Source organism: Pelophylax lessonae (assembly GCF_965119305.1).
Source record: "Pelophylax lessonae genome assembly, chromosome: 9".
Taxonomy (NCBI): Eukaryota; Metazoa; Chordata; class Amphibia; order Anura; family Ranidae; genus Pelophylax; species Pelophylax lessonae.
Genome location: NC_138776.1, coordinates 233,592,343 through 233,618,418, shown reverse-complemented (window position 1 = coordinate 233,618,418; position 26,076 = coordinate 233,592,343). Strand labels below are relative to the sequence as shown.

Sequence of the window (26,076 nt, the reverse complement as noted above, 5' to 3'; positions counted from 1 at the left end):
GCTGATTACCTCCCATGGCTTTCAATATCTCTATGCTGATGACACGCAAATCTCTCTCCGCCCCTCAGCTTACTCCATCAGTCTCCTCACGCATAACCAACTTACTAACAGACACATCAGCCTGGATGTCACATCACTTCCTCAAACTCAACCAAAACCGAGCTCATAATATTTCCCTTCCCACGTTTCTCTTTCCCTGATTTCTCTATCAAAATCAACAGCTCAACTATCAACATGTCCTCCCATGCCAAGGTCCTAGGTGTAATCTGTGTACTCTGAACTATCCTTTCGGCCACACATCCAGTCACTGTCCAAAGCTTGCCGCCTCAACCTCCGCAACATCTCCAAGATACGCTCCTTCCTAACCGACACCACAAAGCTTCTAATCCACTCCCTGGTCATCTCTCCTCTCGATTACTGCAACTCCCTACTCATTGGCTTACCTTTAAAAAGGCTATCCCCCCTTCAGTCCATCATGAATGCTGCTGCCAGGCTCATCCACCTTGCAAACTGCTCTGTGTCTGCTACTTTGCCAATCCCTCCATTGGCTGCCACTCAACCAACATATTAAATTCAAGTTACTAACCATAAGTTACAACGCCATCCATAACTTGGCGCCCAGCTACATCACTAACTTGGTCTCAAAATACCAACCAACTCGTTCTCGTTGTCCCTCCCAGGACCTCCTGCTCTCTAGCTCCCTTGTAACCTTTTCCCATGCTTGCCTGCAGGAGTTCTCCCAAGCCTCTCCCATCCTCTGGAATGCTCTAACCAATCTGTCCGACTATCTCCTCCTTTGTCCACTTTCAGACGATCCCTGAAAATACATCTCTTCAGAGAAACCTAGTTGGCAACCACCTAACAAATGTACTTTTATTTTCTTCATCAGCACATCCCCCACAGTTATTACCTCTTGTATCTCTTGACCCTCCCTCTTAGATTGTAAGTTCTAACGAGCAGGGCCCTCTGATTACTACTGTATTAAAGTGTATTGTATTTGTACTGTCTACCCTCAAGTTGGAAAGCACTGCGTAAACTGTCGGCGCTATATAAATCCTATATAATAACAATAATAATGTCCCGATTTGTGATGTGCTGTGTCTGAAAATCACAGCCATCACAGGATCACACCACTGCAAGGGCACCTGTTCTGAGTAACATACAGGTACATCCATTAACGGGGGAAGCTCCCACTCGACCGTTTATGTACGTTGGCTGGGTGGGATCAGTTAATTAAAATGCAGATTTATGATACATTTAATAAATTTAAGAAACATTTACCTTTGGTTCTGAGATTGTGAGGCATGATCTGTATCAGATAAGGTGGCGAGGACAAAATGTACTTCAAGGACTGTGTCATCCACGCTAAATACTGCAGGACTGGAATACACAAGTAATAAAAAAATAAAAATAAAAGTGGTTATTACCGGATTTATTGTTTAAAACACGTAACATACATTAAAGTATCGCTAATCAAATGGTAGGTTACCCATGTCCACCCAAACGCAAGCCAAGTCTAGACAAACTTCCCTTTCTTTTGTTATTCATATCGGACACATTCACAAACTTACAATTTATACAAGAATAAAAACGCATATTCATAAAAATGGCTTTTTCTCAAAATGTACTACTCAGTGAGAATAAGTAATGTATATTTGATCATGCATGCATTTTGACAACATTATCAAATGTCACAAAATGCATGTAATCAGAGGAAATTTAAATTGGTGTAAATAGCTGGCAAAAGACACTAGAGTAGTGGTGGTCAACTTCAAAAAAAGGTCCTCAAGCATGGCCCTTGAAATTTCCAGTGGGCCACACAAAAAGCAGCACACTTTTGTGAACTGCATTAAGTTAGGCAACACACCTCCATGTCCAAATGTCCTGTTCCTTTTTTTTTGCAGTGTATTGCCATACACACTGAAGATGCAATACAACAGCTCCCAGCATTGGTGGTAGTGGAAGTAATAATTTGTCACCCCCCTTTTTCCCTTCCACACACATTGGTGGTTAGTGTAGAGAAGCCTGAAATCATCCCCCCCACATGGATCATCATGACAATGAAAGTTAATTCTGCCCAGAGTGCATTCTTTCAGTGCCGGAACACACCACCACACCCTGCCATTCTGCCGCCTAACTGGTGCCCATTAGCTCATGAGCTGCACGCAGAGGGCTAGCAGGCTGCATTTTGGGCACCAGGGCTCAAAATTTCAAGTTCTGAACTACTAGCCAGGCCTTCAGAGTTACTCGCCACCAGTTGCCCCACCCAACCCCCTACCCTGCCCGCCCCCAATTCCACTACTAAACACGCCCTCGTAAATTATTTCATGAAATTACACTTAAATGATTTATGTAGAAGTTACAAAAAATATGGACAACTACTTTATTCATATTAACATAAAGCACATCAATGCCGCCCCATCAGTGCCCATCAATGCAGCCTATTACTGCATGAGGATCACGGGGGGGGAAATCGAGTGGAGAGCCGACAGGATCACACAGAGGATCTCCCCGCTGTGACACAGCTTGGATCTGAAAAGCCGGCCACTGTCAAACAAAGTCCAGCCTCCTGGACTGGCTCCTATGACAGACAGCGCACGGATTAAAATTCCCATCATTGGACCAGTGTGCTGTCTATTGTAGGAGCTGGTCCAGGAGGCAGGACTTTGTTTGACAGCGGCCAGCATTTCAGATCCAAGCTGTGTCACAGCGGGAGATTCTCTGTGTGATCTGGCTGATTGCTTCTGCCAGAAGAGGTGCAACCCTTTTTACAGGGCATCAGAGTGACGTGGGAGGGAATTGCCTTCCTGCCCCCAGGCCCAGTCCGCTCCTGCTCCACACTCGCCCTCTGCTTAGTTCCACTCGCCTAATGTGAGCAGGTGGAAATTTTCAGGGCTGCACTACAGGATGGTCAGACAGATTAGACATACCGTATTTTCTGGCATATAAGACGACTGGGCGCAAAGCCTGCTAGGATCGGCAGAGTCAGAGAGGTGGGCTGATGTTACTCCACCAATCCAAGCAGGCTTTGCATTCAATAATAGAATAAATCGCTCTCCCTGATTGGTTCAGCGCGGTACACTGTATGTAGCCGAAGCTACGGTACATACGGTATACCGGTACAGGATTCCCACACAGCCAGCGTCTTGAGAGATTACATCTACCGGTAATACTTAGGTTACCTTGGAGATATTATACTCGGCGTATAAGACGACCCCCCATTTTTGGGGGATTTTTTTGAGGTCCAAAAGTAGTCTTATACGCCAGAAAATACAGTAATTAAATTGCCCCCAGGCATCTCTAACAGATAATACACTGTAAAAATTAAGGATCACATTGGGGGACAATTTGGGTTTATTTCTATGGAGCAGGGCATTATAAGGCAGAAACCAGCAGTAAGCAAATAAATATTCCCTCCCATAAACATCACTTGGCAGAGTGTTGCCCTATCAGGAAAAAAATGGCCAGTTCAGGTGACTAATAAACATCTATAGGCCCCTTAGAGCAAATCACGCCTTTCAATAGAGAGGGAAAAAAAATGAACACAACAGGTATCAAGTCAACTAGGGAATAGCAAATGTAGATAATGCCATAATGTTTAAAGGATAACTGAACTTTTAAAGCACAATTCCCTGTTTAAAGCATTTGTAAAGGCTTAAAGTTTTTTTTTTTTTTTTACCTTCATCTGTGTGCAGCAGACCCCACCACTCAATACTTACCTCAGCCCCATCTCAATCTGGGTCTCTTCCTCACTGTCTCAAACAGCAGCGGGAGCCATTGGTTTTAGCTACTGTCAATCACAGCTGGTGAGTATAAGTGGGGGTGGGGCCAAGTTACACTTCAGATGTGAATGGATACACCGAGCAATGGCTCAGGAGCGAGCCTGATCGGGTGCCCCCATAGCAAGCTGCTTGCAATGGCTGCACTTGGCAGGGAGGCAGGGGCCAGAAGAGCCGGCGGAAGACCCAAGAAAAGGACCACTGCACAAAGCAGGCAAGTATGACATGTTTGTAAAAAAATAAAAAAATCTGACTCTCATATCACTTTAATAAATCTAGAGAAATTAGACAACTTTGCAAATAAAGCCTTTTAATCCTGTTTTGCTCTGTTTGTGCTTTGCAAGGTTTTAGAACGTTTATCTTTACATGTAGTACTGTACATTCATATCAGTTCCTGCCGGCAAAGAGCTTACAATCTAAGTTCCCTATGCTCACATGTACACATACAGACACATCATGAGGCCACTGTAGATAGGAGCCGATTAACCTACTAGCATGTCCTTGGAGTATAGGAGAAAACTGGAGTACCTGTAAACTCCGTGCAGGTGATTTAAAGGTTGGCAGAAGCACTAACCACTAAGCGACTGTGCTGCCAATTCGGCCTGTCTATAGGCTGCACTATGTAGCACAGTAAAGTGTTAATAGCAACTGTTTGATTCAATTTAATGAGCCATAACTGACATTGCATTTAAATAATTGCTAGAAAGAGGGTCCAAAAGGTTAAAAAATAGTCAGCCATTTAAGTCATGACCACTCCCACCTTCCATTATATGTGATTTTAAACAGCCAGTTGTGGAAAGCCGGACATTACTGTATTCATCTTTCCCTCGATCCAAACTAGTCTCCCAGGTCATGCCACTGAAAAACATTCCCACAGCATGATGCTGCCACCACCATGCTTCACTGGAGAGATGGTATTGGCCAGATGAGGAGTGGTGCCTGGTTTCCTACAGACAGGACGCTTGCCGTTCAGGCCAAGGAGTTCAATTTTTGTTTCATCAGAGCAGAGAATTTTGTTTCTCATGGTCTGAGTCCTACATGTGCCTTTTGGCAAACTCCAGGCGGGCTATCATGTGCCTTTTACTGAGGAGTGCCTTCTGACTGGCCATTCTACCATACAGGCCTGATTGGTGGAGTGCTGCAGAGATGGTTGTCCTTCTGGAAGGTTCTCTCTCCACAGAGAAACCCTGGAGCTCTGCCAGAGTGACCATCGGGTTCTTGGTCATCTCCCTGACTAAGGCCCTTCTCCTCCAATCGCCTAGTTTGGCTGGGTGGCCCCCTCTAGGAAAAGTCCTGGTGGTTCCAAACTTCTTTGGAACTTCATTTACAGATGATGGGAAGCGACTGTTCATTGGGACCTTCAATGGTGCAGAAATTTTTCTGTACCCTTCCCCAGATCTTTCCATCGATACAATCCTGTCAGAGGTCTACAGACAATTCCTTGGACTTCATGGCTTGGCTTGTGTTCTGACATACACTGTTAACTGTGGGACCTTATATTAGACAGGTGTGTGCTTTTACAAAATCATGGCCATTCAACCAAGTTTACCACAGGTGGACTCCAAGTTGCAGAAACATCTCAGGGATGATCAGTGGAAACAGGATGCACCCAAGCTCAATTTTGAGTGCCATGGCAAAGGCTGTGAATACTTATGTATATGGGAATTGTTTTATTTTTAATAAATTTGCAAAGATTTCAAACAAGTTTCTTTCACGTGGTTAATATGGGGTATTTTTTGTAGAATTTTGAGAAAAATAATGAATTTAATCTATTTTGGAATAAGGCTGTAACATAGCAAAATGTGGAAAAAAAATGAAGTGCTGTGAATAGTTTCTGGATGCATTGTATAATGTCACAAATGACTGAAGCCTATATATTGCTTTATCTGCAACATTAAGGGAAACAGTCTAGCCCATATGTAAAACAGAGGAACAGTATAAAAGTAAAAGTTCAACTCCCATCAAGAAATTCTTGATTCAATTCATTCAAATTCATTAAAATGCATGCATTTTGCAGCCTCGAGTAGGGGGGGTTAGATAATCACCTGATGCATTTAGTTTCCATAGCAAAAGGGAAATATTTTTCAAAAAAAAAAACTTGATAGCTGTGTGAGTTTTTTTTATTAATTCTATCTGTATGGGAGGGGGGGGGGGGTTCAATAAGTTTACTATCCAGAGGGTATGTGGCCAGTTATAAAGGTTTTAACCACTTCAATATAGGGGACTTCTGCCCCCTTCCTGCCCAGACCAATTTTCAGCTTTCAGTGCTCCCACACTTTGAATGACAATTATTCAGACTTGCTACACTGACCCAAACAATTTTTTTCACACAAATAGAGCATTCTTTTGTTGGTATTTAATCACCACTGGTTTTTTTATTTTTTGTGGTATAAGCGAAAAAAAGAGCGAACATTTTGAGGAAAAAAAAAAAACTTTATAGTTTTTATTATAAAATTTTGCAAATAAGTAATTTTTCTTCATAAGTAATCGGGCTGCAATTTATACCCAAATTAGTGTATTATTTAGTCTGTGTAAAAGTTATAAGAGTCTACAAGCTATGGTGCCTAACAGTGACATTTGATTGCACCTGATATACGGAAAGCCCCATTTCTTGAGACACTAACAAGCCAGGACAGTACAAATACCCTCCAAAATGATCCCTTTTCGGAAAGTAGGCAATACAAGGTATTTAGTAAGCGCTATGGTGAGTTTTTTTAAGTTGCATTTTTTCCCAGGATTCTTGGGAAAATGAAGAAATGAATTTAACACACAGCATATGCTTACTTGCAACTACACCCCAACACACATTTTGCTACTCGTCATGAGTATGGCGATACTACATGTGTGAGACATTCACAGCCTGGCCACATACAGAAACCCAACATCCAAGTAGCACCTTCAGGCGTTCTAGGGGCATAAACTAAACATCTAAATTCCTGACTACTTCATTTTTGAAGGCCTAGGGGCACCAGGACAAGGCAATTACCCATAAAAATGACCCCAATTTGGAAAGCAAACTTCCCAATGTATATTCTATAAAGGCATTATGAGTCTTGTGAACATATTTACTTTTTTCCAAAAATGTGAAAACTTTTTTTTTTTTTTTCACAAAAGTTGTCAATTTATACAATAAAATTTCTAGTACATAGCAAAAGTTACACCCCAAAATACATTCTAAAAATCCTGAGTATGGGGATACCACATGTGTGAGACTTAAGCCTCGTACACACGCATCGAAATTCGGCCGGGAAGTTTCGTCCGACGACCGATCCGCCGATTTTCGGCTTGTTAGTATGATGCTTCCGACAACCGACTCCGACTTTTCGGCCGAAAAAATCCTGGTGTGCAGGCTATAAAATTTTTGTCCTCCGTCAAAACACGTCCGATTTTCGTGCAGTCAGTACAGATTTCGATAGGGAAAAATCTTATGAGCAAGACTGGGCATGCTCAGAGAAGAAAGAACACAAAGAAAGCAAACCAACGTGACATCACTTCTGAAGTAGAATTTTGTTGTGCGGGAAAATGTGTGCAGTCTAGGCACATTCCAACCAACAAAACACCACTCTGGACAAAAAATGGATTTTTGTAAAATCTTACCGTAAAATCCTTTACTCTTAAGCTCCTTGACAGACGTAGTCCTCGTTGATTAATAACAACTCGGGTTATACTGCCCTCTACAGGAGTAGGACTAGACAGGAAAGAAAAACGTTCTGGCCACACCCTAGGGGCAGTCCCAGAGGGTGTATCCTCTCACTTCCTGCTACAGCAAATCAGTTATGTCACAAAGCAGTGTTTAGAGGATTTAACCCAACCCAACTCAAAAACAGAGGGGCGGGTACTACGTCTGTCAATGAGCTTAAGAGAAAAGGATTTTACGGTAAGATTTTACAAAAATCCATTTTTCTCTGTCGCTCATTGACAGACGTAGTCCTCGTTGATTAATAACAACTCGGGACGTCCCAAAGCAGTACCACAAATGAGGGGTGGGATAACAGAAATCAAAATCCAGAAGGCCCAACTGGAGCCAACCAGAAGCATCAAGGTCTCATTGAGTAAAAAGATGAGACCCAAGTGAAAAACCCAACAAACCCTCGAGGTAGACCACCGGTCTCCTCAAATTGCGGCCTGCAGAACCTTGCGGCCAAAAGAGGCATCTGACGATGCCATCACATCAACTTTATAAAATGACGTAAAAGGTATGCACCGACGATCAAGTCATCGCCTTGAAAACCTGGATCGCTGACGCCTGATGGCGGAAGACCCAGGAAACACTAGGCACCCGATTAGAGTGCGCCTTAACAGGGAACGGAAGATTCCGACCCTTAATAGAATAAGCCTGTACCACCGTCTGACTGGTCCATCTAGAGATGGTCGCGGCAGACACAGGCAACCCCCTTCTAGGGTTATCCGTGATCACAAAAAGTGAGTCCGTCTTACGAACCCAGTTCGTAGTAGTCAAGTGTACCCCGATTGTCTGAACCCCATCCAAGGAGTGTAATGCAAACTCCCAAGGATGGCTAGTCTTAGGACACGGGGAAGGTAACACAATATTTTTATTCAGATGAAAAACTCTGAAAACCACTCTAGGAAGGAAGGATGGATTTGGAAGAAGAACCACCTTATCCCTATGAACCACCAGATATGGGGAACGACAAGATAATGCGGCCAGTTCTGACACCCTGCGTGCAGAAGTAATGGCCACCAAGAAGGCCACCTTCTGGGATAATGTAAGCAAGGGAATCTCCCTAATATCTTCAAAGAGAAGTTTCTGAAGAACCGACCACACTAAATTAAGATCCCAGGCGGTAAGGGTGCACGCACTGGCGGAGCCAGATGTCGCATCCCCTGGATGGAATTCCGCACCAAGGAATGATTAGCCAAAAGTTTCTGAAAGAAGATTGCCAACGCTGAAACCTGACCCTTGATATGCTCAAGGACAGTTTCTGCTCAACCCCTTGTTGCAGACAGACCAAGATTCGGGTCACAGAATAGGTATGTGGGGGAAATCCAAGAGATTCACACCCCGCAATATAAGACTTCCATGTGCTGGAAGTCACTTTCCTTGCTTTAACTAGAGGCAGGAATAGCTGAAGCTGACACTCCCTTGTCCTTCAGTACCTGGGTCTCTATGGCCAGGCCATAAGCCAGCGATTGTAAAGCAAGATGGAAGATCGGTCCCTGAGACCGCAAATCCTCCCTGAGAGGAAGTCCCCAAGGAGAGTCCGCGACTAGCCTCACCAAGATGGCGTACCAGGCTCGACGAGGTCAGTCCAGAATTTCCAGAATAACTGGAATTCCCTCCACCTCTATCCTGCGCAGAAGTTCCCGCAGTAACTTGAGAGGATGGAAGGCATGCCGTAGCTGAAACTGCCCCCACGGGGCGATCAGCATATCTGCTGCGTCCGCTAGAGGATCGCGGGTGCGAGCTACAAACCTCCGCACCTTCCTGTTGAGCCAAGGTGCCAACAGATCCACATCCGGGGTGCCCCAATGAAGGGACAGCTAGTGAAAAACCTCTGGATGAAGAGGCCATATGCGATTAGATCCGAATCGGGCTGCTCTAGAGCTGCTCGATCCAGTAAATCAGACAAAATCTGATCGCTCTCAGTTCCGATACCCTTATTGGTAACCTGGATACTATCGGAAGGAATGACTTCCCCTGGTTGAGCATCGGAGACTTCCGGGTCCGCTCGCTCAACCGGATCCGATTGTCCAGGGAATCGGAATTCTGATTCCATTAGAAAAGAATCTCCTTCAGGAGAATTCGGGTATGAGACTGGGTATACGGTACTGCCTCTAAGAAGGCCACCATCAGTCCCAGCCAATTGACGGACAACAACATCCGAATCGTTGACTGAACCTTCTGGAGTTTCTCCGCAAGGAGAAACTCTTGCCCAGGATGTATCCAACTTTAGGCCCAGATAGTTCAGTCTCCTGGTGGGAACCAGGGATGATCTTTGGGAAAGCAAAGAAAAACGCTGATGTCCTGCGATGATGGGGATATAAAGATAGGCATCCTAAATGTCTATGGACGCCAGGAAATCCCCCTGATGCAGGGAGGCCACCACTGTTCGGATGGACTCTATTTTTCCCCAAGTCCAGAAATTGGACGCACCTTGCCCTCTTTCCTGGGCATTGTGAACAGGTTTGAATAGAACCCCTGAAACCGTTAAATGTTAGAAGGGAAAAAAATCGCACTGGTGGAAGTGATCGAAAATCGATCCTGTATCCTGACCGTATGACCTCGCGAACCCCTTAGTCCGGGGTTCTGGCAAGCCATGGATCCGGAAACCGGTGAAGACCTCCCCCCACCCCAGAGATGGGTAGGGGTGCATCAGGCTGTATTTTTCAGGCTTGGCTGAGCCAGACTTTTTGTTTAGCCGACCAGCGCCCTTTGAAACCCCTCTAAAGGGGCTTTGGAGGGTTTCGCCTTATCGCCCGTCCTCGCGGAACGAACAAACTCTTTATGAGCAGAAAGGGAAGGTCCTCTTTATCCTAACAGTCTGTGGCAAGACAGCAGGTGGTACCGTCTATCCTTTAAAGAGGGATTCCTCAAACGGATAGCGCCTAGCCATGCGTTAGGAAATAACAGGGGTTCGTTTAAAAACGACCCCATTTGGGTAAAGGAAAATCCTTCGCCCTTTTGGTAGGCTAACAAGTACCAAAAAGGAATTTCAGTCTCAGCTACCTCTGCCGGTGTAACCTCAAGACTAAAGGTTTCCCGGACGGACACAACTAGTGCATCCACCACTCTTGTTCTATGGCGGAGGCAGAAACGTTCTCCTCACTGCTGAGGAGACATTACCTGAGACAACAGTCCCATAAGAGGGACCTGCAGCTGCATAGACCAGTTTCGAATCCGTATCTGAAGTATCAGATAAAAAATAGGGGTAGGCGGGGGTCGCTTCTTGACCCCCGTCCCTGACAGGCCACCTCCACCCCGGATACCAAAGACTCCAAAACTGCCGATAATGCATTAAAAACAAGTGGGCTACTGGAGGGTCCTGCGGCCACCTTGAGGGGATCAGGTGGGGATACCTATGCGGCAGGGTCAATGATTATACAAGACATTTGCCAGCGACAAAAAACGACAAAGTAAAAAAACTTTCTTTTTTTTTTTTTTTGTATCACCCAGTCGCAACAGCGCCCCTCAGTGTTACCTGCCTTTTTGGACCCCACAGAGAGAGAGAGAGAGAGAGACCCCAAGGCTCATCCCTGATGCACAGAAGTTTTCATCAGCTTGCTCAGTGCTGTCCTGTTACAGACAGGAAGTCTTTGGCCCTTTTTCCTGGGTAAAGGAGGCGGCTCCGCCCCTTAACACGCCTTCCGGCGCCTCCCCCTGGCTCCACGAGGTGTTTGGTCACCTCAAACATGGCCGCCCCCATGCTGGAGACACGAGGCTACGCCAATATGGCGGCCTCGTGTGCTCTGCAAGACAATGGCGGCGGCCTGTTAGGATAGCGGCGGTTTAGCAGCGGCCTGCGGGATGCTGTGTTTGGCCTAGCGGCCTGCGGGAGTGCATCGCCCCCCCAAACTTCACCCTGGATGGTGATCAGCCTGGGCGGCGGTACCGGACCCTGTCGGGCCGCATGCGGTCCGTGGGCCGTCGGAAGGCAGCCTGCCCTTGCTGGAGGAATGCGATCTGGACTGCAGTTATACATGCATAGACATCGCCCTGTGAACACCTCTGACAGGTAGGATACCTTATGCTACCACAGTAATATTCTAGTACTGCCACTGACTTCAGTCATCTTTACAGTTTTGAAATGCCATTAGATTGTCAGCTCCCAAACCAAGCCTCCTGGTTTATTTTTCACAAAAATCACACTCAAATAGGGGGATCTGTGACATGTTATAGGATAGAGTGGAGACCCATCCTTACCATTTCAGAGAGGGGCCTGCGTTCACCACAAACCCGTCAGGGGGAAAAAGGGGGAACATACTACGCACCATACCGGAACCAGGCGGGCGCCAACTCCTGACAGTACCCCTCTCCACCGGGGTGGGAGGGCTGTCGACCAATACGGACGCCGTGACTCATGGTCATTGGCGTTTAAGCGAGACGTTTAACTTGCAGGGTCAGTCCCCGTCCAGTGGGACTATGTCGCGGCCGACCCAGCGCGGAGCTATGGCCTGCACGCGCTCGTAGGCTAAACTGGGGTGACCACTGGATCTCAACATCCAGCCCGTCGCCCAGTTTCAGCGTACTTGCTTGAAGATCTCACAGGAACACTGGAGAAAAAAGCTGTCTAAAAAATCTTTCTAAGAAAAAAAAATCCTGCCAGGACCGAAGATCCTAGCAAGGCATCTAGGTCCTTACTCCTAACTAGACAGAAAAAAACTGATTTGCTGTAGCAGGAAGTGAGAGGATATACCCTCTGGGACTGCCCCTAGGGTGTGGCCAGAACGTTTTTCTTTCCCGTCTAGTCCTACTCCTGTAGAGGGCAGTATAACTCGAGTTGTTATTAATCAACGAGGACTACGTCTGTCAATGAGCGACAGAGAAAGATGGACAACCGGCGGCGGAAATTCGTTGCGTGTGTACTAGGCTTTACACAGCCTGGCCACATACAGAGGCCCAACATCCAAGAAGCACCATTAGGTGTTCTAGGGGCATAAATTTCACATCTAAATTTTCTGACAACCTTACATTTTTGAAGGCTCTTCATATTTCTAACACATAGCATGTACATACCAATTACACCCCAAAATGCATTCTGGTGAGCAAAGGGTAAACAAAAAGATTACTTGTGGTTTTAGTAGTGCAGTGCTCCACAGAGAAGAGCATTGGTCCAGGAAGCAGGCAAGGACATGGTCAGCAACAGGAATAGTCCAGGCAGCAATACTGTTTATAGTCCACACAGGCAGCGATACTGTCAGTACAGCCAAAGCATTGGTCCAGGTAGCGGACAGAGACATGGTCAGCAGCAGCAAAAGGAATTGTCCAAGCAGCAATACTGTCCATAGTCATTACAGGCAGCAATATGATCAGTGCAGCAAAAAGTTTATATCCAGGCAGCAGGAATGACCATCAAGCTTAGACCCTCAGCCAGAAAAGAATGGAGATAGGGGTAGAGGCTTTACCCACCCAAATCTCTTTGAAGCCTACGGTCTCCAGACCCTATTCTGGGAATTACAAACTTGGTTTTGAAACAATCCATACAGTAGGCAGTGGTATCGCCAGTAAAACGGCCAGGGTCAGTTAATGTGGAAGGTAAAAACGTGGTAGCAGGAAAATGATCCACAGTTATTTGAAATAGAGAAATGGCAGGGTGTTACAAAAAAAAAAAAAAAAAAAAAAAAAAAAGGGGGGGGGGGGGGATCGAATATCTTAGGGATGTGTGATAATGTCTGAAGCATTCTCCAATGCCTCCTCTGCTGCATACACATTTCTTTTGGAGTCTTCTTGATTCTGTGGGGGGGAATGTTTTTGGGGAACATTTTGCTGATAAACTTAGCAAATTTCTTCAATTTATTTAGGGAGGTGCTGGGCCTTTCTGTTGACATTTGATAAATGAACACATTTTAGATGGCCAAATGGAAGAGATAAAATAAAAACATTTTTATAACATAAACGGGACTTCCGTGTTTATAGATCGGGCTGTATCATCTGGTCATTTAAAGTGGTACTAAAGTCTGTTTTTTTAACGAATAAAAAAAAAAAAACAACAAACTTGTCATTCTTACCTGCTCTGTGCAGTGGTTTTGCAGAACAACCCAGATCCTCCTCTTCCCGGGTCCCTCTTCGGTGCTCCTGGCCCCTCCCTCATGTTGAGTGCCCACACATCAAGCAGCTTGCTGTAGGGGCACCCGAGCCGAGCCACAGCCCCCTTTCTCTCCTCAATGGCTCACTGACTTTGATGGACAGCAGCAGGAGCCAATGACGTTGCTCTGCTGTATCAGCCAATAAGGAGTCACTCGTGCAACATCGATGGATTTAGATTGACCTCAGGTAGGTATTAGGGGGGCTGCTACACACGTTTATCTTAATGCATAGAATGCATTAGGATAAAAACCTTCTGCCTTTACAATCACTCTAAATCCCCCCCCCATGAACTGTATTATAATTGCGGATGCATTTACAACGTCTTCTGTGAATCTCCACCAGGGTATCATTGTGGATGGTGGACAGAACGTAAACATCTCTTGTCCCTCCGCTTCACAGCCAACACTTCCTCATTCCTCAGACTTGCGGATTCCCCCCTTTATAGCCTTGTCGCCACAAAATGTTGTGGGAAGTCTTTCCCGTTTTATCTGGTGTTACCGCAGGCCAAGGTTTTTTTATGGTAAAGGTGGCAGAAAAGGGGCAGACCAGTATAAAAATTGGTCGACAAAGATATGGTAGTCTTTTTTGAGCAGTGGGTATGCCAGGTCCCAGACAATTTTGCCGCTGGTTATGATGTACGTTGGGCACTCAGAGTGCTGGAGCTGGGAGTCTTTGCCTTGTATACGAGTAAGGCGTACACATATCCTGATCCTGAGGAGTTTTCATCCATACCTGGCCCTCTTACCAGGAATATATTGGCTGAATTTCAGCTGGCCAATTAGGTGGACAAGGGATTTGTCCACACAAATGTTTTGGTCTGGAACATACATTTCAGCAAATCACTCGAAAAGAATTTATAAGGGGGCATATTTTATATAATTTATCATGGTTGGGATGATCTTGGAGAGGGCACTGTGAATTATCATGGAAATGCAGGAAGCGCATGATCATGTCATAGCGTGTCCTGGACATGACAATAGAATAAATCGGCAAGTGGTAGATAAGGGGTGGGTGGACCAGTAGGCATGCACTTACTTTATCTTTGTAAGCCCCAAAAAACAATTTCAAATCGTCCACTGTGAGAAGTCGCCAACCAAACGTACAGTGGTATTTTATGTGACAAAGCAACACAAAGTAGCACATAATTGTGAAGTGGAAGGAAAATGATAAATGGTTTTTAAAATATTTTACAAATAAATATCTGAGAAGTGTGGCGTGCATTTGTATTCAGCCCTCGAGTCAATACTTTGTAGAACCACCTCTTGCTGCAATTACAGCTGCAAGCATTTTTGGGTAGGTCTCCACCAGCTTTGCACATCTAGAGTGACATTTTTGCCCATTCTTCTATGCAAAATAGCTCAAGCTCTGTCAGATTGGTTTGAGAGCATCTGAAAAGCAATGTTCAAGTCTTGCCACAGATTCTCAATTGGATTTAGGGCTGGACTTAGACTGGGCCATTCTAACACATGAATATGCTTTGATCTATATCATTCAATTGTAGCTCTGGCTGTATATTTAAGCTTTATCTCTGACCTGTCTGGTGTGTTTTTTGGCCTTCATGATGCTGTGTCTGTTCACTAAGGTTCTCCAACAAACCTCTGAGGGCTTCACAGAACAGCTGTATTTATACGGAGAATAAATTACACACAGGTGGTCTATTTACTAATTAGGTGACTTCTGAGGGCAATTGGTTCCACTAGATTTTAGTTAGGGGTATTAGGAGTAAACAAAAGCACAACATAATTATCAGATATATGTAAAAACATTTGAGAACCATTTATCCTTTTCCTTCCACTTCACAATTATGTGCCACTTTGTGTTGGTCTAGCACATAAAATCCCAATAAAATACATTCACATTTTTAGTTGTAACATGACAAAATGTGGAAAATATTAGTGAGTATAAATACTTATTCAAGGCACTGTATGGTCATAGAATAAATTGGGGTTGGTGGCAATATGTTGCTCTACAAAACGATTTGTTTGGTCCACAATGTACTAAAGCAAATCTTGAGAGAAAAACAAAAAATAATCTAATTCAGAAGAAGTCTCATTTTTCGGGTCTGGTGTATTATTCTAGTGTTGGTTTCTTCTTCCTAGGGTCTAGCTCCATTGGGGTGTATGGGTAAGCTGGTGGTAGTTAGGTCTTCTGATCTTCTTAAGCTTTTGGGAGGGATGGTTTCCTCCTCTGGTTTGGTTCCTGATCCACTATGCTCTAATGGCTCGTATTTCAAATCAGAATCGGCTATTGAGAGCTCCTCGCTGCTCTCATTTTCCGACATAGTAAGGTAGGTTATGCCCTTGCGTTAAAGACAGGAATTGATATGCAAAAGAAATAGGTAAGGTTAGCATAAACTGTATAATCCATGCTCATCAATCCAGGGAACAAGCTAAAAGCGGAGCTCCAGTCCCCCTAATCTTTTTTTTTTAAGTTCTCCCATGATGGTCAGTGTATGCACATTAATACTTGCATACGATCCTTTATGTCTTCATGCTATTTATAAATTCGTAATCTCTTACACATTTTCAGAAGCAGGCAGGGGCCATCTCAGTTGTGGGCCTCTGAAGTGGGGGTTGTTTGCATTTCCGGGATTAGGTGCAGCTGGCTACCCAGTGTGCGCCTTCCGATCTTGCGCCTGCGCAGTAATGGGCGGCACAGTTTGTTGACTGCAGGTTGTCATGTCGTCATTTCTGGTATTCAAATAATGCAAGATTTCCTTATTAGGCTTCCTGAAAATTCCTGGGATAGATGCCAATATCCCAGAAATCAATGGGGATCGCCTAGGCGGCCTAAACAGGTAGGGATACAAAAAAAATAAATTGAGTGGAAAGCCGCTTTAAGACCTTGGTCCACGTCATTTAAAATCACATCACCTGCTCTGCATGCGGACATTCAATCATCTTACATGCACTTGTTCATTTTTTTGTTGTTTATACTTCGTGGACGCACTGGTGATGTAACCAGGGTCTTACAACTGCATACTGGGATGTTCCTGTCACATGTTCCAGAAGGCAGGCCCAGAGTTCTAGGCATAGTTCCAAAAACTAAAGGAAAATGGATTCATCTGCTCTTCGTGAAAATGGCCACCGTGAGAAGAATGGGGAGAAAGGTGTACAAAGAGTGAAAAGGCCTGCGATTATGTTAAAAATATGCGCTTGAACAGTGCCATTACTAAACATGTTTAAAGATGCTTTTGTTATACCTTTTTATAAGGGGACGTTTCTTTTTCAGCATGGTGGCGTCAGTCCACGGGGTGAGCAAAGTTCTTATAAGTCACAACATGTGAGCGTCACTCAGTGCAGTAGCACCTGAGCTGAGTGATGATGCTGCCCCAGGGAGTAGGTCCATGACAGCCGGAGCTTACAGGGGTTAAGGACACTGGCCATCATTCACCTGGGCAGACCAAGTACATTTGGTGGCATAAAGAAATAATTACAGGGAAAGCTTTAGCTTTGAAGATAGGCACTGCAGAAAAAGAGGTGGTTTTCTTACAGTAACTTTGTATTTGGAACTTATGAAGAGAATTTAACACTGCGACTGCTTTGCACATACAGCAGTCTTTAGTGTGTTAACATCGTCATGGCATATATTTATCAGCAAACATGTTCTGTTTTTGTGACATTCATTCGGAGCCATAGCATACAGCTTTGAGACTCTGGTGAAACCATAATGTTATACTGTTACCCCCGTGTTTCCAGAGCTTTTCTAGAAACCGTTTACAATGAAGTATTATAAAACACAATGCAAGCTACATACCTGGCACTTGACCATGACCCTTACACTTCAATAAAACCTATTATTCTAAAATTAGCCGTACAAGGAAACGGCGTACTTTGCTACTTCTATATAGAAATGATTACCAATAAATATAATTTGTACACATCGTTTGCATCTTAATCTTCTGTAATGACAGGAAAATGTAGATTTAAACAAATTCAAAACCTATTAACCTTTGTGAAAAATACACAAGTAATGCCAAATAATTAATCTTTATCGGCCATCGCCATGATGTTTTGCAGCGTGTGAAGACATGGCAACCTTGATATGTGGCAAAAGTATTATTAGTATTAAGTCAATTCCAAAACTCAATGATCTGCCTGCCAGTTATGATGTATTGACAGCTTACATACCCCTGACAGGTGTATACATACATATACACACACACAAAACACACATGCTGCCCTTTTTGTTTTGGTTGCCACAACAGTCTAGTAAGTTATATTTATATTATTCCCCTCCCCTCAAAAAAATAACCGCACCGTAAAAAGTGCACAGTCCTAAATATTGTAATCTAACTCAGAGAGAGAGAGAACATGGATCAGCACATACTGCTGACTTTCATATTGCCAATCTGAAGAGTGTATCCTAGGAGCCCAAAACCTACTATGGCTACTCAGACTTCCTGCCAGTTAGAGCAAAGGCAAAATATTCCACAGTGCAATGCACATTGCTTATGGCTAGGTTCACAAATGTCCGGTGCGAATTTCCCCTCAGTTTTCACTGCAAATTTTCAAAGCAGCTGTTCAGCGGCGATTTGAATATGGTTTAGATGCGAGTTCTTGGAGCCAGAGGCCACCGGTGTCTTTAACAATAGCTTGTTGTTAAGGAGCGGAGTGGGCCCAGAAGCCGGCTACTGCGTCCCTAACAGATGACTCATCAGCGCAAACTCGTTTTAATTGCGCGAACGCGATATGGCGTGGTGGCCATTTTCAAACAATTTGCAGACACAATGTATACAACATGTGGTGATGAAGCACCACTCACTACTTTGCCTCTAAAGCAGCCAGCCTGTGCCCAGTGGAACCAGTCAGGCGCACTCATCCACCTCTTCTCCTAGCCCCATTGGTGATCTGCTGGTACAGGAGTATGGACTTTTGGGAGATGTATTCGTTTGTATGAGAAACATGGTTCCACTCCTACATGAAACTAGCGGATAGATGAGTATACTACTTGCCTGTTCTGCAAACATAGCCATTAACTCTATGACCTGTGGGTCCTGTTTTGATCATTTTGAGGACATCTATTTGTCTGGATGTGCAAGGGAAGTTTTGTTCACGTCCATTTTGGAATCAAGGAATCAAACATCAAATGCTTTATTCAGCTTGTGTTTCTGTCTTTGGCGAACATTTATCCTCCTCTGGACCACACTAGCTCATATGTTCCTAAACCATTGTGGAAAACTCAGTATGAGCTAACCAGGAATTTATGTTTTCTCATTTGTTTTTCCATTTGGTACTCTCAAGCACTAACATTTATGGAGGGTTCCATCACCTTTTAGAAGGACATCACCATTGAATAGTCAAAGGCTTGTTTTTCATCAGCATTGAACTATTTTTCTCCCATAGTTCCATTACCATACATGGGTTCTGTCACGGTTCTATAGATGTTAGCTCCCCGGCGGGCAGGCGACACAGGATCCCAAGGGCGTGGAATCTAAGGGCCAGCCGGTGTTCCGCCAGGGACCCCCTCACGGGAGTTTGGACTTAGCTGCGTGCTGACCCCAGGTCACAACCCCCAGGTTCACCCTGCTCGAGGAGAGTTCATAATTTATTTTTTCATATAACTTCTCCTTTTGGTGGTTAACTTCAAATAAAGTAGAGAATAAGCAGAAAGATCTGAAGAATAGAAAGAATAAGTAAGATAGATTACCTACGTGCTCACACTCTCCAGGAAAGGGCCTAAGCCAAACCAGATCGGGAACCCCCTTGTAATATAACTAATCCAGGGGCTCCAGAATTTTTCAAACAGTTTTACCTTCTCACTCAGAATGGCTGAAAGACGTTAATGTATTATAATCCAATAGAGTTTCGCCTTAAGTAGGTCGAAAGGTAAGATAGCTGACCTCCATGACCTAGTGATCGCTATCTTGCTGCCACAAATATGAAGGTAATCATTTAGAATGTCTTGGGGCGTTCTCCTACGGGCTGCCCAAAAATGCTTGTAGATTAGCTTCCCTGAGACAGCTTCTGACAGTTTGTGCAGAACTTTTGTGGTTATGCAAACCGATTGTTGCAGCAGCTGTCTGGGTGGCTGGTGTCAGACAATCTTGGAGGTGAAGATGCTGGATGTGGAGGTCCTGGATTGGTGTGATTACACAGGGTCTGCGGTTGTGAGGCCGGTTGGATGTACTGCCACATTCTCTGAAACGCCTTTGGAGACGGCTTATGGTAGAGAAATGAACATTCAATTCCTGCGGTCAGCATGCCAATTGCACACTCCCTCAAAATTTGCGACATCTGTGACATTGTGCTGCGTGATAAAACTGCACAGAGTAGCCTTTTATTGTGCACAGCCTAAGGCACACCTGTGCAATAATAATGCTGTCTAATCAGCATCTTGATATGCCAAACCTGTGAGGTGGACAGATTCTCGGAAAAGGAGAAGTGCTAACAGATTTAGACAGATTTGTGAATATTTGAAAGAAATAGGCGTTTTGTGTATATAGAAAAAGTCTAAGATCTTTGAGTTCAGCTCATGAAAAATGGAGGCAAAAAAAAAAAAATGTTGCGTTTATAATTTTGTTCAGTGTAGGAAGCCCCTCTGACAGGAACCATATACCTCCTCAGGAGCACCTTGTAATTTGCTTTGATGATCGAGGAGTTAATGAGACCTAGAGGCATTTTGTGCCAATACTGTACTTGCCACTCATCCAGTTCTAAAGATTAATTTAAGTTAGCTTCCTTTTTCTCCATATAGCCTTGTTTCTTAGCGTCAGATGTTGTTAGAATATTGTATATTTCCTATGTGACCTCTAAGCTGGTCCAACTTGTCGCATAAATTTTCCATACCGGTCATTCAAACTAGATCGCATTTGTGTTTTACTAATTGAAGATAATGTGCTAACTGGGAGTATCGAAAACTCAGATCCTGGTAATTGAGGTTGCTTGATCAGGATTCGTCTAGGCAACACACCCCTATGGTCACTCATGTCCGCTATACGTAAAAATCCTTTGTTAATCCATCAAGTGAAAACTTAGGGGGGGGGGGGGGGGGGCAAGATCCGGGGGGGGGGGGAGGGGGGAAACTCAGGATTCTGGAACAAGGGAGCCAACGGGCCATGAGGCGATTTAGATTTATAAGCTTTAGTCCATCACATATCCCCAGGGAGAGTGATAAGGATGGGCACAGGATAGCAGGTCTCTACTTTCATGGCAGCCACATTAGGAGGGAAATCCATGGGGGATGGGCATTTGTGTAATTTTTCTTTTAAGTGTCCTAATACCTGTCTAACCATGTGCTTGTTTTTTTGGCAATAAAAGAATGAAGAATAAAAGGTTAATCTTAAAAGTCTGAACATTAAAAAAAAAAAAACACACAACCCAAAGCCCCGTACACACGCGTCGAAAATTGGCAGGGAATTTTCATCCAACGTCCGATCTGCCGATTTTCGGCTTATTAGTATGATGGTTCAGACAACCGACTCCGACTTTTCGGCCGAAAAAAAATCTGTTGTGCAGACTATAAAATTTTTGTTGGCCGTCAAAACACGGCCGATTTTCATGCAGTCAGTACAGATTTCGACAGGGAAAAATCTTATGAGCAAGTCTGGGCATGCTCAGAGAAGAAAGAACACAAAGAAATCAAACCAACACATGACATCACTTCTGAAGTAGATTTTTGTTGGGCGAGAAAATTTGTGTGCAGTCTAGGGACATTCCAACCAACAAAACACAACTCTGGACAAAAGACGGACGATCGGTCGGCCGATAATCGTTGCGTGTGTACGGGGCTTAAGTGAACAGCAGCTGCCATACTTTTAATCACAATGTACAAAGACTCACCATCCAGCACTATCAAAGTGTATCGATATGGGGAGGCAACTGGACTCTGCAAAACCAAGGAGACCCTGAAGGCGAAAAGAGAAAACATGAAAAAGCTAGATAGAATGCATAAGTGTTGCAGATTAAATAAAGGTCAGCTCTCCCCAAAACAGATTTCAGGTTGTGTGGTTCTGCAAAATTGGACCATAGGATCCTGCCCTCCTCTTCCCCATGAACTCACTAAGTTACAGAATTTATAAAAAAGGCAAACTGCAGGACAATGAAAACTTTGCAATAGCATTTTCGTAGGAGACAAAATATTGCAGAAAAAAAAAAAAAAAAAAAACTCCCCCCATGGAGATTTCTGGAGGTATAAGCAGGTGAGAATTCAATGCACAAGTGTAGAAGAAACAAATATATCCATTTTGGGTAGAGTGAGCCATTCAGTTTCTTGGGGTTTAGCTGGGTACAAATGGGCTGAATATCAGGTCAGTGTGTACAGCTGCCTGCCCTTCAGAAGTCGGTCTAACAACCGGCTTGGACAAACGGGCATGCTGTAAAACCAGCATCTGATCAGCGCTTGCAGCCAATGACTGTCAGAATACAAAGGCACGGCAATGGAGATTGCTGCATTAACATCACTTGTGTTGGTACAGCAATCTGTCAGGTTTTTTTTTTTTTTGTGTGCTCGGCTTTAATCACAGAAGTGCCAGATCTTATTTAACCATACTCTGATAGAGAGTGGTGATTTAAAGCAAACTGTACCATCACAACCCAGAACAAGTCTGTAGATAAGGCCTTTAGCTTTACTTCGCTGAAATGCATATTTTTTTACATCAGTGACTCAATCAATTGAAGCTAGAGGGTCAGTAGAACAGCCAGGCAACAGCATTTTATGAGGAGCTCACTAATAGAAACCCCTATATTTCGCTTATGAAAAATTTACTTTAATCAGCTGGTGTCTAACTGTAGATTATTATTCCCAAGCAGAGGTCCCCATGCTGAGGAAATCTAATCTCAATGTATTATTTGATAGCTCATGAAAAAAGTTACATTTCTGAAGCATGAAGTAAGTGGATCACCTGTTTAAATGTGCAATGTGACAGATCTGTGTAGACCAAAAAACATAAAACTGGATTTTTGTCTTACCATAAAATCCTTCTCTAATGTTCATTGACAGACACCGTGACACATCTTCATTTGTCGAATGGGTTATGCTGCGCTTCCTAGGAGTAGGACACTAGGCGGAAAAGGGCTAACCGACAGAACGCCCATGGGGCAGTCCCAGGTGGTATACTCCCACTTACTGCTCCAAGAGTCAGTTTTGTAACAAGCAGGGTCAGAAAAATACATAACCCAACTCCACAAAGGGGTGGGTGCTGTGTCCGTCAATGAACATCAGAGAAAAGGATTTTACGGTAAGACAAAAATCCCAGTTTTCGCTTTCGTTCATTGACGGACACAGCGACATAGCTTCAATAGTCGAATGCAGTAATAGCATGAGGGGTGGGAAACGAACACAGCAAGAACAATTCCCAACAGGCTAAACATAGCCAACCAGGTAACCAAGGAGCTCAACCAGGTATAACAAGAGCTCACATACCAGAAAAGAACACCCTCAAGAGGCAGAAGTCTCTGGCACCGCGGCCTGCAAAACCTTGCAGCCCAAAGCAGCATCCGCAGATACAAAAACATCCACTTTGTAAAACTTAGTGAACGTGTGTAGACACGTCCAGGTGGCCGCTTTGCAAACCTGAACCACTGACGTCAGATGACGGAAGGCCCAGGAGGCACTGAGCGCCCTTGTAGAATGCGCCTTGACAGGGAAAGGAGGAACCTGACCCTTAATGGAATACGCCTGCACCACCATCTGCCTGATCCATGTGGAAATGGCCACAGCCGATGCGGCCGGTCCCTTACAAAAACTCTGTCAGAACAAACAAGGAATCTGACTTCCGAATTGACTCAGTCACCATCAAGTACACCCTGATGGCCTGAACCACGTCTAACGGATGCAAAGCAACCTCCTTGGGGTACTTAGGCCATAACAAAGGCAACACAATGTCCTCATTCAAGTGAAAACCTGACACGACCTTAGGAAGGAACGACTGACAGGGGCGAAGCACCACCTTGTCCCGATGAACCACCAGATAAGGCAACCGACAGGAGAACGCAGTCAACTCCGAGAGCCTGCGTGCAGAAGCAATTGCCACCAAGTAGGCCATTTTCTGCGACAAGGAATTTCACCAAGACTCTCAAACGGCGGTTTTTGGAGGACCGACAGTACCAGTTTGAGGTCCCACGGTGGCACTAGGGACCATACCGGGGGAGCCAAATGACGAACTCCCTGCACGAATGTGCGAAGCAAGGAATTAATTGCCAGCGGTCTTTGGAAAAAGACTGCCAAAGCGGAAATTTGACCCTGAATGGTGCCAAAGGCCAAACGTTGATCAACACCTTTTTTGTAAAAACTCCAGAAGACGCGATACCGAGAAGGATCGGGGAGAAACTTCCAGAGACTCCCACCAAGAAATATATGCTTTCCAAACTCGATGGTAAACTTTGAGAAGTAGACTTCCTAGCCCTCAATAGGGCAGGAATCACAGGTTCTGACAAATCCCTTTCCTTTAGACCCTGGCTCTCAATAGCAAAGCCGATAAAGCCAGTGATCGTAAAGCAGGATGGAAGATCGGTCCTTGAGACAGAAGAAGATCTTCTCTGTGAGGAAGCCGCCAGGGGGCATCGGCTACCAACCTTACCAGGTCTGCTTACCAGGACTGATGAGGCCAGTCTGGTGCCACCAGAATCACCGGAATCCCTTCAGCCTTGATTCTGCACAGAAGTCTCGGCAGAAGTTTTATTGGAGGAAAAGCATAAATCAGACGATACTGGCCCCAAGGAGCCACTAGAGCGTCTGCGGCATCTGCTAGAGGATCCCGAGACCTCGCAACGAACCTCGGAACCTTCCGGTTGAGACGAGAGGACAACAGGTCCACATCTGGTGCCCCCCACAGGAGACACAGCTGATGAAAGACTTCAGAGTGAAGAGACCATTCTCCCAGACACAGAGCCTGACGAGTGAGGTAGTCCGCCTGCTAATTTTCCACCCCATGAATGTGCACTGCCGATAGCGCTGGATCAAGACGTTCCACCCATTGCAGAATACCAGCCACTTCTGCCACTAGGGAACTGCTGGTGCCCCCTTGGTGATTGATATATGCCACAGCCGTGGCATTGTGGGATTGGATGCGCACCGGACGCCCCCAAAGATGATCCATCCATCAGAGTAGGCAAAGTCTGATGGCTCAAATTTCCAGGATGTTGATAGACAGACTGGACTCCTGAGGACCAAACCCCCTGGGCTGAATACGTGCCTCAGGACCCCCCCGATCCGGACATACTGGCAAAAGCGTTTAAAAAAAACTCCTCAGTGTGAAAGAGTTCTTTAAATTGCTGGTCCACCAAATTGATTTACAACAGTAAGCTCTAGTGGGGTGCCATTCCACTATGCCGGAGATTCTGCCTTTACAGCTGACTAATGATATTCTATTTTACATTTTTTAAAGATTTCCTGACCTCAGCTACCTCCTCTGCCCATTTTTGATAGAATCATCACCTTATATTAATTCCATAAAGAAAAAAAAAAAACAAACACACACAATCTTAATCAAATCTTTCCACATGTACAAAATAATGGAACCTAATCAGTAGCAATGGGCTAAATGTACATTAGAGAAAGACTTCTAGGTATGTTTGAAGACTGGGGAATAAAAGAGTGATGCTTGTGCTTCGAGACAGCAGAAGAAAAATGGTGAAAGGAATGAGGCTTGCTAAAGTGTCAGACCTCAGTTGCATGGCACACAACCTGCAACTTGTGGTAAACTGGATTTTAGTCTTACCGTAAAATCCTTTTCTAGATCATTCATTGACAGACTCAGCTCCATATAATTCTTAACCATTGGGTTATGTTGCCCCCTACAGGAGTAGAACACTAGGCAGGAAAAAGCTTTACCACACCTAACCTATGAGGCCGTCCCTGCAGGCATACACCCACACTATAGGCTTCAGTTTCGTTGCAAGCAGTGATTAGAGGAAAAACCCCAACCCACTCAAGATAGAGGGGCGGGTGCTGTGTCTGTCAATGAACTTCAGAAAAAAGGATTTTACAGTAAGACAAAAATCCAGATTTCCCCATTGTTCATTGACAGACGCAGCTCCATATAATTCTTGACCATTGGGACGTACCCAAGCAGTATTTGCATGAGGGGTGGCAAAACAACGCAAAAAAAAAAAAATGTAATTCCCAACAAGGCTAAAAAACTTTAGCCAACCAGAGAATATACAGCTCAACCAGGAACAATAGGAGCTCACCTGGACAAACACCCTCAAAGAGACTAAGTCTCTTTCACACAGCAGCCTGCAAAACCTTTTGGCCAAAAGAAGCGGCAGAGGATGCCAACACATCTACTTTATAACATTTTGTGAACATGTGCAGAGACGACCAAGCTGCCGCCTTGCAAACTTGTATCACTGACGCCTGATGGCGAAAAGCCCAAGAAGCACTCAGCGCCCTAGTAGAATGCATCTTTACAGGGAAAGGTGGAACCTGACCCTTCAGTGAATAAGCCTGAACCACGGTCTGCCTGATCATCCTAGAAATGGTCGCAGCAGACGCAGCCAATCCCTTCCGTAAGGACAAAAATAATCCGTTTTCCTGAACGATTCAGCAGCTGCCAGGTAAACCCTAATCGCCCGAACCACATGCAAAGAA

The 26,076-nt window shown here is 44.6% G+C and overlaps 1 protein-coding gene across 1 annotated transcript in view; it reads right to left on the bottom strand.

Annotated features, from left to right (window-relative positions):
• The window catches only part of RAD9A (RAD9 checkpoint clamp component A), a 154,000-nt gene that overhangs the window by 39,835 nt on the left and 88,089 nt on the right, over positions 1-26,076 (bottom strand). The window contains exons 8-9 of the mRNA XM_082268221.1: positions 21,327-21,391; positions 1,282-1,380 (exon numbers count right to left, since the gene is read on the bottom strand). Coding sequence (XP_082124347.1) covers positions 1,282-1,380; positions 21,327-21,391 — 164 coding nt within the window. The remainder of the gene's footprint in view (positions 1-1,281; positions 1,381-21,326; positions 21,392-26,076) is intronic.